The sequence below is a fragment of the Echiichthys vipera genome (genome assembly GCF_963691815.1).
Source record: "Echiichthys vipera genome assembly, chromosome: 7".
NCBI classification, from domain to species: Eukaryota; Metazoa; Chordata; class Actinopteri; order Perciformes; family Trachinidae; genus Echiichthys; species Echiichthys vipera.
In genome coordinates, this window is record NC_139832.1 from 24,954,944 (window position 1) to 24,971,769 (window position 16,826).

The 16,826-nt window shown below is 40.8% G+C and overlaps 1 protein-coding gene across 2 annotated transcripts in view; it reads right to left on the bottom strand.

Moving 5' to 3' along the window:
* The window catches only part of LOC310949917 (septin-7-like), a 49,770-nt gene that overhangs the window by 5,852 nt on the left and 27,092 nt on the right, over positions 1 to 16,826 (bottom strand). For both annotated transcript variants that reach the window (XM_083917531.1, XM_083917530.1), the window contains exons 4-8: positions 12,897 to 12,997; positions 12,675 to 12,809; positions 8,285 to 8,402; positions 7,281 to 7,373; positions 6,373 to 6,469 (exon numbers count right to left, since the gene is read on the bottom strand). In XM_083917531.1, the coding sequence (XP_083773657.1) occupies positions 6,373 to 6,469; positions 7,281 to 7,373; positions 8,285 to 8,402; positions 12,675 to 12,809; positions 12,897 to 12,997 (544 nt within the window). The remainder of the gene's footprint in view (positions 1 to 6,372; positions 6,470 to 7,280; positions 7,374 to 8,284; positions 8,403 to 12,674; positions 12,810 to 12,896; positions 12,998 to 16,826) is intronic.

The window sequence follows — 16,826 nt, forward strand, 5'->3', positions numbered from 1 at the left end:
GCTCTATTATTGCTTTTACACAACCAATGGCATGTTAACCAGCAATACTAATCCACTAAGAGTATTAAGGTGGATCCTAATTTGATGACAGCTCATTAGTAGACGGACTACCCCCGGCCACCATTCTGCAGTTATCGGAGCAACTGCGACCGGCTTTAGAGAGGCTGACCTGGTGACATGGGGCCATCACAGTTGGTGTATCACAGTGGTGCAAAAGACAAATGCCCATTGTTGTTGTTGCTGTGTTATTTTATGTTTCACTGAAAAAAAAAAAAATTACAAGGTTGTTTCGCTTGGTGAGATGAGAGGATAGAGTTGGTTGCTAGGTAACAGGCATAAAAGACAGTAACCGATGTTGGGATGAGTTTTTAGGATTTCCTAAAATTAGCTAGGATGTTCTTCTGAAATACCAAATTGGGAGAAATCCTATCTTAGACTCTTCCTATCTTAACTTTAGACTTAAGATAAGACGTTTCTGTAATACGGTCCCAGCAGAGTAAATTGAAAAGTATAAAAAAAGTAGTGTTATGAGGACAGCCCTAGAAAACATTGACAGTTAAAATGCAATTAATCTCTACGGAGACTTCATGGTAGAAACATACACATATCACAGTATGTCCAGTTCATTAATTCATCAGTTATTAATGGAGTGGTATATTGAGCGAAGGTGCAGCCAGTTTTAAAGTGACAGTATAAGGACGGACTGTACAAGGAGTTGTAGTAGCACATTAACAGAGCACAAAGGGCAGAAGGACCTCGGGCCATGATCACATAGGACGGTTTTAATATGAGCATATGGCTTTCATTCTGTTTTTTATCAGGTTGGTTTAAAATAGCTTGTGCCTACAATAAACTTTTTTTGGAGCTGCAGACAAAAATGTCTCAGATGAGTAACCTCCAACAGCAAACAAAGCATTCATTTGGAGTCGTCTTTCTGTCTACCTGATAAATGCAGCTTCAGAACTCAGTCTCTTTAGCTACTAATTGTTCCATTATGTTCACCCAAAGTTGCTGACTGTGCTCAGCAGCAAACAGCAGACAGACACTAAGTGTTCAGTGGGTTTATCAGAGAACAGCTGCCTGATTCTGCTGGAAACAATATCGACAAGACCAGCGAGACTGTACAGAGCGGCCAGCTGAAAGATCCTAAAACGCTTTGGTGCAACTTTGCAAAGTTTGGTGACAATTCTGTGGGTTCCTTTCACATTGCACATAGTCATAGAAACTCACAGCTGAGTTTTGTGTTCAACAGAAGAGGATAAAAAAGCCTCCTATCTGATCACAGCCTTCCATTGTTGGGACGTCACACAGAACAAACAAGAGTTCTTGGTCAGACAACAGTACACAGAACTGGTCTCATTTCAACATGGTACAGTTAGATGATTGTGAGGTTTCATCTTAACAACAAAGACATGGTTACGCGGTCAGCTGGGATTCTGGAAAAGGACTGCAGATGAAACTGCTGCTGAGGATGTTTGTGGTGGATCTCCAGCCTCCTCTTCATCAAATATGCTGCTCCTTGATGGTTAGCCTCCACCCCACTGGCAGTCAATCATCATCAGGGGAGCGAATGAGGAGGACACCTTACCATTGATGAAACTTAAGCAGTCCCGCCCCTTGAGATCCCAAGCCAGCCAATGACCTTCTGTCTCTTCTAGAGGAGGGAGCTCTGACGGAGGGGGAGGGGTATGGTTTTTCAGTTACTGTCTGCGCCCAGCGAGGGCTAAATCTGGGTCTGGAGCAGCTGGGTTTATTACAGCTCAGACCTCGCCCGGTTCGAGTCCAGGATCGGCCTAGGTTTGGCCCAGATTTGGCCCGGATCAACACCATAACCTGCATGTGTCCAAGCTGGCTGACTAAAGAGCGCAGGGCTTGTAGAGGGAGTGCGGTGGTTGGAGGGAGTGTTATATGAGGATCTATGCATGGCCAGCAGGGGGTGCAGGTCTCAATGAGGGAATAAGTGGAGGAGCTAAGTGAGGTCAAGGGTCAGGGAAAAAAAAGGTCGTATACAGATCTTATTTGTTGATGAATGGCAGAAAATACCTGATGCATACTCCGGGTTCTTTAAAACAATATAAATTATTTTTGTTTTTATTTCTCGATCATAGACTTTAATGGAACATTTTCTCAGTCCATCAGGTGTTTTGAGCCTAAGCGCTTTATCTATTAGCAGCAGTATTTTGGCCATGATGATGAACTGCATTGGTTTAATGAATCAAGAACGCACAACTGTTTCAACAACATGTTTCTGTGTTAAAAGCCTTATATTAACAATATGCTAATGAGTGAGAATTCATGATACCAAACCATGTTAACTTGATGACTTTTAAATGAGTTGCTACATGCCCTTTTTGGAAAATACCTGATCCCCATTCACTGCTCATGAACCTATAATGAATCTATAAGCAATGTGTTAGGATGGTTGATCCCAGTCCTTGTTCCAGTGATACAGCAAGGCCTGCACACCGTTCTCACCCTGCACCAACACATCCAATTCAACTCTAGCATAAGACAGTGAGTTAAATCATGTGGTGACACAGGACTGAAATGAAGCGGTACAACAGTATAGGATACCATAGGAGCAAAGAAAGGAATCACATCGTTAGAGTGATGTTTCGATTGCAGCTGTAGCTTCAGCACCAAACAGCCTCTAGTTTTCTCCATGACTATACACAGCATCAGACCTGGGACAGCAAGTGAGTATGTGAAGCCTTTAAACCAGCTGAGAACACCTCATCAAATGCACTTTGCAGGACATCTCCTGATAATTACAACCATTGTCTTGTTTTCGTAGTTTTGGCCATCGTTCTTACCATAGACTGTATATAAAGATGGACAAGCTTGACAGCTCCCCAAAGGGGAAGCCAAAGCATCTTGATCGCCCCCCTGGGGGCTGACTGCAGAATAGGTCACGAGTTCAGCCCCCTCAACGTTAGCGGATGGTACTGAAATGATGGTTTCATTTGTCATTTTAGGTAGATTTTATTAAGCTGATCTTTGTTCAAGTGTTCATTTTTCTGAAAAGCTTGATTTAATCATTTATTTGATGCTATAAAAACGACTTGTGATTGGTCGGGTGGGGATGTATGGGCGGGACATCGATGATGCCAGATCACTAGTGCTCAGACTCTGAGGCCGCCCATATCTGGGATATTTTGGCTTCATGTTGGTACAGTGGGAGGAAGTGGAGACGTGACATCATCTATATACAGTCTGTGGTTCTTACTAGTAATATTAACATTATACCCCCTGAGTTAATTGCTGAGCACTGGGAACACAGTGAAAATATCAAAAAGAAGTCTGATGGAGAAAGAAGCATCAAGAGTCAGACATCAGGCAAGTTTTCCACAAACCCCCGGGTTAGCCAACATGTTCTTAGGAGAAAATCAAGACAAATGGTAAAATTATCACCCAAACTGTTGGACTACACTTGCCACAGATACGCTCACTTTCAGTTTTACAATCAAATTAAGTGGTTGATCAAAAGTTGGCTTGTTGACAACTTGTCTGATCTTGACTGCTCGTGTTTGTTCCCCTTCTCAGATTTTGCTGTAGGGATGTCACCCTGTTCCCATCACATCTCAGTAATTACTGTTGTGAGTAACAGATTGAAATAATAGTCAAAGCTATAAAAACAAGACCCAGGTTGTAATAAACTGAAATGATCCTTTTAAAACAATCAGTGAGGTTGTTTTACGGGTTGACTATCAGATTATGTGGTAAAAACATAGACAACAAACACAATCATTCATGTGGCCTTCTGGTTGATTACAGGCCCCTTGCTCAATGGTAACTCCTAACATACATGATGATGACTGACGATAGAAAGAGTAGAGATTGCTTGACTATTCTTTAGATTTGAGGAAGATCTTAAAAAGTACTAATGGAGTGAGATAGTAACACACGTTGGTCTAAAGAAAGATGTACATGAGAGTTCAACACATCCGTATTTTGAGAGTTAAAAACATTTTAACATTAACTAAAGAACATTGTTGTTCTTGACCATGATATACACTGAGCATTTGACCCTTACAATATTTTCTAAAAACTTGTCAGTGATCTCTGGTGGACAGATGCTGTAATGGCAATACTGTTTTAAAATGACCCCAAACTACAATAGGTATTTTTGGGATGTCTCTACAATTATTTCTAATAAGTTTTCTGCTGACATATACGCCATTACAAAATGACCTGTGATAAACTGAAATAAGCTGATAATACCAGCCTTGCTCATATATTAATGAGGCCGAAAAATTATGCCAAATAATTTAACCACCAAGCAATAGACTGGCAACAACATGGAGCATAGGAGATGTACACTGCTGTTCCTTTAAGTATTTGTTCAAATAAAAGCAGGCAGTTGGGACACTATCATACCAAATCCATATCACAGTGCAAAAATGTGTGGTGTGTAAAGTACTATCCCATTCAAGAATAAACCCCGCGGCATCAGCTATACTGAGTCACTGATATTTATTCTTCAAAAATATCTAAATGATTTATTCTATTAAAAATTGCCATTTGAATCTTCTTAAAAAAGTGTAGTCTTCTTACTTTGGACAATGCTGGCTGTAGAGGTTCATTCAGCATGGTGTATGATAAGAGTCAGAAAAGAGCAATGGGGCCAACGTTCCACTGAGAATACATGAATGATTTGGTTCTTTTCTCTTTTTAAATATAATATGTTCACATTGTATTCTTCTTTGTTTTCAAATGTTTCCAAAATCTGGCGTATTTAAAAAACAAAACTATTCAGCCCAAGTCTGATTAGAGCATTGGTTTGACCATCAGCCTAATGATGAGACAGCACAGCAACAGAAAAGTGGAGGGAAAGGCTGGATGGAGAGTTTGGGGGGGAACACTCGGAGTAGGAAGAGGAGGAGGGGAGAAAATGAGGCTGAAATAAATTGATAGATGGTTTGGTTTACCAAAAATGCCCTCTGTCAGTCATGGAAAAGAATAGACAAAGAAAAAAAAGAAAACAAGAGAGAAAAGAAAGAATGAAAAAGTGAAAGACTGATAAACGGTCAACCACAGAGCAACAAAGGTATAATACTTTATATAAAGATAGATACAGTATATCATCTTTCAGAGGACTTTAAAATCAATGAAAACTAACAAATCAGTAGGAGCAACAGCAGTTCTTTGTGGCGAGTGGTGACACTAGTTGGGTCTGGCAGCGCTGGCTGTCATACTGAAACAACATATCCCATGATACACTACGGTCTATCCTCTGGTTTTTCCATAATCCCCATCAGGGTCAAGACCAACCCTACCAAGGGGACTGTGTGCGTGCAAGTTTGATTGTGTTGAGGGGTAGACAGGTAGGTGTATAAGGTAACAATGTATTTACTGCCAGGTAACCTCAAGCTTGTCAAAATGTAACAATATCTTTAGGAACATGTTGAATGCTACTTATTCCAAGGCAATAACAGTAAGAATCCCTCTGAATTGTGAAGGCTCTTCCTTGACCATGGGAACACAAACATTCTTAACACAAAAATCACTTATTTAGCTACTGCAGAGGCTTTTGGCCAATGTTATAGGTCTGCTCCTCATGTCCATGCCCAACACAAACAAAAAACTGAGGAGGCTACAAGCTGGTACCTCAAGAACCATCAGGGCGGCCCCCACTGACACTTATAAGGTGTTCAGCAGAACAACATGGGATAGTTAGATTCTTTTGTAACTCTATGCAAACATAGCCACACAGCTAACTATTTGTTTTCATGGACACACAAGGCAAAAACGAGCCCTATAGCTGCGGCTTGCATTGAAAGCTGGCCTGGCATTACCTTATTAACGTGATCGTTTGACTTTTCAAACAATTATACCAAACTCAATATTGATTTCAAGACGAAACCGAGAAAGCTCCAGCAAGAGTATTACGCTCACGAGCATTGAGGCAGTAAAACACATATTTGCTCCTTTGACAGGTTGCATTTGTTGATCAGCTCGTTTCCAGTCCAGAATACATTTTGACAAGTCTTGCATTATCTGGTAGGTAATACACTGAGTGGATACAGGGGGGTCACTGTGGAGAACATTAACTGTGTACCACACTCTCAGGAAAACCATGCTTCATTCATCATGATAAGAGATAATACTGTGACTGCTGGACACGGTTAAACTCATCAGCCTTCCAACGCCAACATGCCTCAGCATCTCTCTCACATCTGTCATTGTCTGACCAATGTGCAGCGACATACTGACATTGTAAATGTCTTTAAAAATGACCAAAAAGAAATGAAATAAAAAGCTTAATCATTTGCCCCTTGTGAACTTCTAAGTGCACACTTCTTTTCTGGTCCATTTTCCACTTTGGGGAAAGCCGTTTCCTTCTTTTCTGGCAGTGGACCTGAGTGGACCTACCTTCTGCCACGCCCCATGGGTACTGACGACCTCTGACTTTCTTGCCGTTCACCTCGATTACAACGTTGCTGCCGACCACGGCCAGTGGCATCTTCTCCTGGAGTGGAAAGATAAACAACTTTCTGTCAATGCAAATGAAACGCTGCATCCAGCTCTTTGTGGATGGTGCACTTAAACAGCTGTTTGAAATACACGTTTGTTCTTCAATGTTTGGTAAGTCACTTCCTGTGGCAGCTGACCACACTTGACATCCCAGTTTGATTGGGTTAATTGCATGAATCTTTGGGTTGGGATACTCATGTCTTCTAATGGTATTTTAATATTCAAACTGTAGTTTTTAGACTCAGATTAACATTTTTTTGGATGAACAAGACTTGGATTATAGCTACTGCACAAGGTGTGTTTGTTTTGATGTAGTTTTGCTGCTGTTAAGCGTGACTCCGTATTACTTTAATTCATCAAGACTTTTCTATGTTTTTCTGCAACAGAAACAATGTTTTCTTCATGAATTCAGGCCAACACTCTCAGTAATTGATATACAAATGATAATTTTCAGGGTGAAGTATTCATGTCAGTGTCCCTGAAGGCCAACATGAACGTGATGCGAGTGAAAATTGTTACCATGTGTAGTACCACGCTTGTTATTGCCAGAGGCAGCGATCACTGGGGTGGAGTTACATGAACGATAATCACGTGTGAAAGTTATTCAATGAACTTGTCTATAAAGCTTGATGGTCAGTTATGCAAGGAGGCTGTCAGACATGGAGAAATGGGTCCAAGGTAGCTGCAGGGGTTGGATACTGACCGAAGGACAGACAGACCTTTGGCTGTCCGCTCTAGCTGAGATCAATCAGAGGTCCTTAAATCAAGTTTTAGTTTTAATTACTAACGAGTGTGTGGTCCATTACCTTAATCTTTCGGATGAGCTTGTTGTCCTCGTCGTCCTCTGTGTCCGGGAATTCATAAATTTTGATTTTGTGCTCCTGTATCTCTTTCATTATCTTAGGAAGAGAGAAAGTGATCAGAATAAAAGTTCTATAGATACCACACCAGACCTGCATACATCTCAAATGTAGATCACAAATGCTTTAAACTTCGCCCTGAGGTTTACAATCTCATTCATATTTGCTTGTTTTTCTGGGAGTTAGATTGATACCACATCTCATGTCTATGCTTGAAGTATGGAGCTAGAGCCAAGACGTGATTATCTTAGATTAGCATAAATAATTATAAGGTAATAAGGATGAAGCAGCCTGGCTCTGTCCGAAGTTAAATATGCCTACCAAAAAGATATTGTATCTTATTTGTTTGATATGTACACAAACATTAAAAACAACATGCTCTGGTTTTAGAGGGAGTTATGTGCCAGAACCCCCCCTGATGAACTAGGGTTTATCCATCCTTTTAATGTCCAGGCAGCATCTCTGCTGGTTACCCTGCAACAAACAGAGATGCTGCTAACTTTTTTTTTTTTGACTTTTGGATTTTTGGACTTTGGAAAAAGTCAGGCTAACTATTTTCACCTGGTTTCAATCATTAAGCTAAGCTAGGCTAATTGCCTCTTAGCTCTATACTTGACACACAGGAATAAAAGTGACATCTTCTCATCTAACTCTGGAAAGCTCATAAGCATACTTCCCAAAATGTCTACTACAACTTTACATGTATATGCTGTATATATAACACACACACACACACACACACACACACACACACACACACACACACACACACACACACACACACACACACACACACACACACACACACACACACACACACACACACACACACACACACACACACACACACACACACACACACACACACACACACACACACACACACACACACACACACACACACACACACACACACACACACACACACACACACACACACACACACACACCTGTTTTTTAAAAAGCTGGCACTCCTCCGGGGTCAGAGTGTCGGCTTTTGCAATAAGAGGGATGACGTTGACTTTGTCATGGAGTCTCTTCATGAACTCGATGTCCAGCGGCTTCAGACTGAAGGACAGACAGAAAGAAAACCATAAGAACAACAAGCAGCAAAAGTCAACCGAGGTCCATTCATATGCTATACAGTTCAATAACACCCGGCTAGTGTGGTATATGCAGCACCACATTGTGTACCCTGTTGAAAATGCCACAGTGGTTTCCTCAGTGCTTTGCTCCCATAACTATTAAGTTTAAGTATTTAAATGATGGAAGCGAAAGCGGTAAATTTTTTAAGTGATAAAGAAAGGTGCTTAATCATTTCTTTTTTATGTCCTTTGTCATCGGATACACTGCACCATCCTTTACCAAAGAAAATTAGATCATGTTGTCCAACAATTCCTTGTGCTAGTTACAGCGATGCACAACTATTCTGCCGTTCATAATCAGAATATTAACCATAACATAGAAGCCATACCGGTGAGGGTCTCTTTATCTGAGAAAATAATTCATAGAGATGGGTCAGGCGGATGATTTGAGCGTACAAGTGGATTCATATGGCGTCAGAAAGGATCTGTGCATCACTAGTACATAGCATTATTATTAAGTTTCAAACATTTCATTAAAAACATCATAAATCCCCCTTTCAGCAGCAAAATATATTGGGAGATTTAAGCAGGAAAACTAAAAAGTGCATTCATAAACTTTACAGAGGAAACTGAGATTCTGAAATAATGGTGTGGTTAATATTCTGGGATACATGTGGATACATATGAGTGAGCAGAGGGTGAGTGTGAGCAACGAATAATAAAAAATAATTAAAAAAAATTTGTACGACACCATTCCATACATAAATGCCACAACTGCTCAGTGCTTAACAATAGGGAAATGACATGCCCCAAGTGCTTCACATAATTAGACATAATAAATGCAAAATAAGTTGGTAATGTAATACTATTTTCCACTGTGTAGTACACGTTTATAGAGCCTGAAATAAACATCAAGGTAAAAAGGCATGGGGCGAAATATGCGCTTTTCATAATCCACCACCGGATCGCTGTAGTTTCATCACGGCAGTCACATGTCAATAACATACACTGTCGCATAATTACAGAGGCGAGTGTAAGTGAAGTCGGATTCTCTGAGCACCACGGTTGTCTTTTCCTAAGTTGTAAAGAATTAGGAAGACATACGAGGGCGTTTTTTGGACCATTCAACCGCAGCCTGTGACTTTTCAAAGTAAATGCAGTTTTGGTGGGTCACCAGCAGATGGCCAGCTAAAACTGTACATTACATGTGGCCCACAGCAAAGACACAATGAAGCCAGCTGAGAGAGGCTGTCTTTGGGTCATGTGTTCTTCTTCTGTGGTGACAAGTGATGGTTTTGTCTTGCTGGGCTGATGAGGGATTGTCTTTGTAATACTCCCGTAGCCTCTCCATCTCAAGCGGAGATGCTCTGGGAGGAGTGAGGTTGGTGGGCAGTGTGTGTGGAAAATGAGTGCGTTACTGCATAATGGGTGAAAATTATGTAAAAATATAGCTGTACATGGTTGAATACTTTTGCCTATATGAATGCAATTCTTTTAAATGTATGTACAATCAAGTGATACATGCTATGTGTGGACATTGTTTTTGTAAATAAGTGAGTGTGTGTAGAGGGGATGTTGAGACACTCATCTCAGGAATGCAGAAATACAAAGACGGCAACAAAACAGCTGTTGTGTAGTGGTTCACTAGTTCACAGAGGGACACGGAGGCAGAGTGTATGTATGAAATAGTTGGTAAGAACAGGGTCAGGTCAGTGTACAATTCATCATCAGGAGTCCCGGAGTGGATGCAGTCCCAGATAAAACAGGCGTCAGAGTGTCAGGTCTGGGCAGGGGGAGACTTAAAGGCTGCAGGAGATACTGACTCTCAGGGCACTTTTGTGAAATGTTATTCCTTTCAGAGTTAAACCATAAATCGTCTCTACAAGACAGTGATGTCCCAAACTAGCAGCCCTCACTGCTGTTTGGACTCTTTTCCCTGCGGTACCATGGTGTATAAAATATCAGAGACAGGCCAAGCTTGGAAACATGAGCACACAGTTTTTCTTCTTCCACATGTCAGTGACTTTGGAAGCAGCAGCATGCCAACTGCATTTCTGCAGCTGTTATAGAGGATTTGAAGCTGCAAACAATTCCTGTAGATTGACAGGAAAATTGAACAATTGCCCCCGATATTTACTGTCAGTGTCAATAGTTAGCTTCCATTTAAACCGACAATCCTGGAGTACAAGAGTGGAAGCGTAGTTAAGTCTATCATGACTGCAAAGCTGAGCAGAAACTATACAATTTTAGTAATTGGACATTTGTTTTGCAGCATAGTTCAGTTTGAGGTTCCTTTTAATGCTGTGTTCACACCAAACACGAGTTTCTTTCTTCTTTCCTCAGATTTCTTTCCACCATCACCCATCACGGAAATAACCACTATTGCTGCTTTGTACCTGTTGTGAAAGTCAGAAAATCGAATGCTGTTGTGTCTGGATTTGTAACATTGCATTTCACCTTTTCCAGGAACTGCATCTGGATGACTGCCTCTACGAAATCAATAAGAACCCAAATCAAACAGCCTAATTCTGATTTAATTGCAATAAATGAATCAAAAGGATGCTTAAATAACGACACCATCGTGCCAATTTCTTGCATGAAGAGAAACATTTCAACTCTTGAATATGCAGAATTTGCACCACTCTCGTGTTCAAGCAGGCATGTTTAAATGCTTCCATTTGTGGCAACAGGCGCAAGTTTGTATCTTTGCATTGACTTTGTATGTAACCACAATCAATCCAATTGTCCAATTTTTATTATTAGAGCTATTTCAGCCCTGACCAAAGGGGTAGACATTTAGACCAACAGACCGACCAGCATTATCACCCCTTGTGCCAAGCTATGCGCGTGGCTAGAAATCCCTCTTCATACACTTTACATTTCTAGACAGAAATTGAATGTTTTTGTCTTAACTATTGTTACTATTCTTGTCCTAGGCTAAATATGGATAAGAAGCAGCATGAGGATATTTAAAGCAGAGCTATAATGACGTATTTATAGCAGAAAAGGTTTCAGCTTCTTAAATTCATCAACACTGAATATCAGATTTTGGTGTCAGCTTGTCAGAAACAAAAAAAGTAGTATTACAGGGTGAAATCGATAACAGCATAACAACAACAACAGAGATCAGTTTCCTCATGAACAGAGAACACATTCACACGCTTTCTGGTTGGTGCTGTTGAATAAATGTCAGTTTAGACACAATGCATATGACTCATCTCCAGATTTCCAAACAATGTAGCTGTAGATGATGATTTAAATCTATGTGGATCAAACTTAGCCATCACCAAGCCTGAGTGGATGGATTTTTGGGTTTATGTGGAACACTAAATTTTAACACTGGCTGTTTCTGAAGCTATACTGACAAACAACACACACACACACACACACACACACACACACACACACACACACACACACACACACACACACACACACACACACACACACACACACACACACACACACACACACACACACACACACACACACACACACACACACACACACACACACACACACACACACACACACACACACACACACACACACACACACACACACACACACACACACACACACACACACACACACACACACACACACACACACACACAGAGAGAGAGAAAAAACAGTGTGTGTGTTTGTCTGAGATGAGAGGTCTGCCTTTGTGAGCGGCTCTGATTGGATGATTCAGTGATGGAGAGCCGGACTCTACTGAGCATGAGCGGAACTGAGTTATATAACCTTTGTGGGTCAAACACTGGCTGGCAGCCTCTTTCTCTATGGCACACACACACCCCTTTCAGCCTCCGCTTGCATAGCTGCCATAGAGAAGGAGGCTGGATAGAAAGGTACACTTTCCCTCAACATACGGATCTCCAAGCCAAAGAGGGAATAAAGAATATGCAGGCTCTCATCTCTCATTCAAACTCATTTGAACCAGCACTGAAGAATGTTAATTAGTGTTGGTTAACAACACCTTTGAATACAAACAGACTGGCAACGGGAGCATCTTAACAGAACGAAACCACCCTCCCACTTACCAGCTGCTGCTTCCAAAACATTTTTCTTCCCCTGGTTAGAACTATGACACTGTATGCCTATCGAAATGCTGGTGGAGAGCGGCACTGGTGTCGCTCCACAGTCATAGCCTAGCTCGGTGTCACAGAAGCGCTGACAGTGACAGTCCGCTTCTTTGTTGTTGTTCGCACATTACCTCATCTTATTACACCTTTTTGTCATGCAGACCTACCCGTGTCCAGAGGGCGCTATAAAGTACAGGCAGCAGTGGACTCTGTTGTCTGGCATGGATCTGCGGTTCACTCTCGACTCTGCATTCAGGAAGTCCTCGCACTTACTGTCAATGAAGTTTATGACTGGCTGCCAACTGGAAGATGGAGAAAAGGTATTAAAGAGGAATACATCAGGGAACAATAAAGTACCTATGATCATTTGGTAATATGGCACTCCTCACCAGTTGCTGTTGTCCACTGCATCTCCAAACCCTGGAGTATCGACAATGGTGAGTGTCAGTTGGACCCCTCCTTCCTTAATCAGCACTTTGGACTGCTCCACCTGAAACACACCAACATTCACACTATTTAGTACAAACCTAGTCCTTAAGTGTTGCAGTGCATGATCTTTCTGCATTTGTGCGGATTCAACAGTTTGTAAATATAATTCAGAATACAACTTGGTAACACGGATGTGCCCACACACACTGGCCTCCATGTTTAATTATGTGACACTATTCTCTCCCACTCAGGGCACCGACAATACATCATCACACTGTAAGTGCGCCCACACAGCCTGCTGGGAGATTCACAGATACCAATATCTGCTGCTTACATGTGTGAGGAAACTCAAACTCGTCCTTTCCTCTAAGCAGCTACAATTTGGAGCAGTGATGGTTTTTAGGCAAAGGATGGAATATTACCACTGACTCTCACTATACTTTATATAAAACTGGAACTTGAACTAAATGAAACTAATCCTGCTTCTCGGCCCAATTTTTTATCGATTTTCTTATTAATTCCAGATCAATTTAGTCTGATCCAAGTAAAGTAAATTTAGTTCAGTTTAGAATGTATGAAGGATTATAACATCATGATGAAAGTATATAATAACCATTCTCATGTTCACTTATGTCTCATAAGTGTTCAGACATTTTGTGGTTGATACATTTGTCTCACAGATTTAGTGATAAATACAGTAAATATAATTCTTTTAACCACTCAAGGATTGATCAAAAGTGGTCAAAAATCCCTCAAAAAATACAACATTAAGACACACGGACCTTGAGGAACACAGAAAAATACATGCATTTTTTCTGCGATTGGATGGCGAGCACTTCTGGAAACTGTTCAGGAACCCCCTTATTGTCAATATACCTAGGGGAGTCATACACCCTCTGAATGCCCTAGGTCTCTTGTTTGTGGTTGTAAAGCTTCATGAGGCTGTGATCATCATAGAGGTCATAACAGCTCACTTTATACAGTGAGCTCAAGTATAAAAAAATGGTCTCACTGCAATGAAATGGCAGTGAAAAGTCATGGACTGCTGATGTAAAATGCAAAATATACTGTAAGTATTCAGTATATTTAACATGATATTAAAAAGGTAAAACTGGTCCTGCTGAGTTTTCTCTGTCTATAGTGCCTCAGTATGATTTATGAGGCACAGTGACAAGATCCAAAACATTATTGTAAAAGAAATAACACAGAAAAAGCAGAAAAACAAATCACATGCATTCACATTCAGTCCCACAGATCCATCCTTTCCTGCAGCTCATCCACTGTTCCCTCGCTTCGCCGCATACTTTCACAAGGCCATCTAGTTATTTTCGGATCACCTCTTTAACTCAAACTACAGCCCTCTTGCTCTAACACAAACATTCTTCAGCTTCCACAAACCTTCAGATAATCTGTCTGACTTCACAGCTGAGCGTATATATCACGCACCACAGTCATTTGACATATCTCAGCTTAATGGTGCATCCAGCGTGTGTGTTAAAATGTGAGTTTGTGCTCTAAGTGTTTGTGCATGACATGTCAGCCATCTCAAAACCAAATCTGCTATTTCCACCATTTCTGTGAAGAAAAACAGATTGGGAGAAAACCACAAAAATGCTGTCCGTCTCAACACCATCATTTAAAAGGAAATCTGATCCAGGGGGGGAAATTGAGTGAGCGACAAAGCATGAGAGATTGTTCTAGAATAGAAATACTCTGACCCAGTCTCTCCCGCTCAGCCTCTGACCACAGCACCCATGGCAAACACACTTACACACACTAACTGCTACTTGCACAAGAGCGTGTATGCCCACATAGCGCTCATGGGGTTCACATGAGGTTCGATGTGAGCGAAGGACCAAAAGGGAGCAAAATGTTCTTAATGTTTTCAGTCTCGGCAAAACAGAGTAAATTTAGCACCATGCTGAGACTGAAACATAACAGAGCGTCTTGTGGAGATGCAAAAGATACAGCAGCACCACCTGACTGGTTCATACGATCCATAATTTAAATACATTAACTAAAATCACAAAAGGAGGAAAAACCAGGCTTTCACTGCCCAAAGCACAATATTTATTCATGCGTTGGTGCAGTGGGATTTAAATTGAATAAGGAAGTTAATAAATGAATTACATGATTTTAGGAATGCTAGTGATTAAAACATCACAGCCGCATTTTGGGGGATTTCCGTATCGTCCTTTGATCAAATGATTACATGATTTGCTGTGACGGGGAACTTTTGCAGTGAAGTGGGTAAAATATCAGCACACAGAGAAAAACAATGTTGCTTTTCAATTTTGTTACTTTGAATGGGTTTCTACAAAGCCCTCTTTTCATCTAACAACAATAGACAAAGTTCTCAAATGTTCTCTAAACTTAAGCAGCTGTACAGGAACTGACACTCTAAAATTCTGATTGACATCTGTAACTATATCAGCGTCAAAGTTCATTCTGGACCGTGGGAACCGTTTGACAAAATAATCATATCTCCAGCACCACTTACAAACTTGATCTGGAACTGTCTTTTGCATTTCATGGCCTTCATCCTCAAACAGAACTGTCTGAGTCCCACTGAGGTAGTCTGCTACCTACTAATTATTCACATAATCGAAACCATTTTTTTCTCTGAAACACAGTTTGCAGCCAAAAGTATTTTTTTATCGTTGAATATTCATTTGCATTATTAGTTGCTTAATATTTATTAATTTTCATTTATTTTCAAGTCAGTTCTTACACGTTCGTACTGTATTGCCTAGTATGAATAAAAGGGCTAGGTAGACCGTCTTTTTCGAAGTGGAGGCTGGCTTGACTGCAGTATTTGGCACTCGATGGTGTTTTAATATGTGTATATGTGTGGTACTAGTACCTTAAGCTCATATCGTTTTGTGGCCTGAAACTAAACTACCTCTAGATGGTAGATATGTTTTTATATGTCCATATAACAACATGCTCATCTGCCATATATCACATATAATGACATTACATCATTCATGATTATAACCCATCTATTTATAATACATTGCCCACCCCTATCCACACTGTTTGAGACATTGCAGATCACTTTGGCTGTGTTGGGATACCATCTAAAAAGTACTAAAACCAAAAATACAAGCAGGGTCTGTAATTTTAATACATCTCATAATGTAGCTATGGATTTTCAATGCCTATGGTCAGCCAAGAGGCAAACTGAATAGAGAAGGTAGCTGTGTGTGTGTTGTGGATGTGTGTGGGTGATGCTGCTAGTGTTAATGTGCAAACACGACAGTGTACAGTGTAAGTGGGAGACAAATCATGCTGCTAAGTGATTGAGTGGAAGCGTTTTTAAGAGTTTATTAGTGTATTAATCAACTTAAGAGAGGGTTATTCTTTTCAGCATTTTAGCGTTGTGTGTGTCAAATTATTTCATGATGTGAAGTTGTGCAATTCTTTTGGTTTTGTGTCTGCATGCTATACGTGTGTGTTAGGCAACATCCAAACTACTACGTTTTTAATCTGAAATAGCATCTCAAAACAAAAACGATCTCTATCCACACAAGCCTTTTAGCTCGGTTCAGCAGCCGTTCCAAATGTCTCCATTTTAGGGGCTCGGAAATGCTGGAGTAGTGTGGACACTAGGCGTAAACATGGCAAAAGCTGTGCTTTTTTTAAACAAAACCGTAGTAGTGTGAATGCAACCTTAGTGTGTGTGAGGGTGAGAGGGTGTTGCGTTTCATGAGAACATTCTTGCCCTGCTACTGACCCTATCAGGCCCCAGGGAAATACAAGGACTCGTACCCAAGTTCCCTATTTTTCTTTGTCCCTCCCCAGTCACCTCTTACTAACCCATTACTGTCGTCTCAGTTCTCAGAGACACTCTTTCTCACAATGCTTCTCTGTCCATCTTTTCCTGCAAC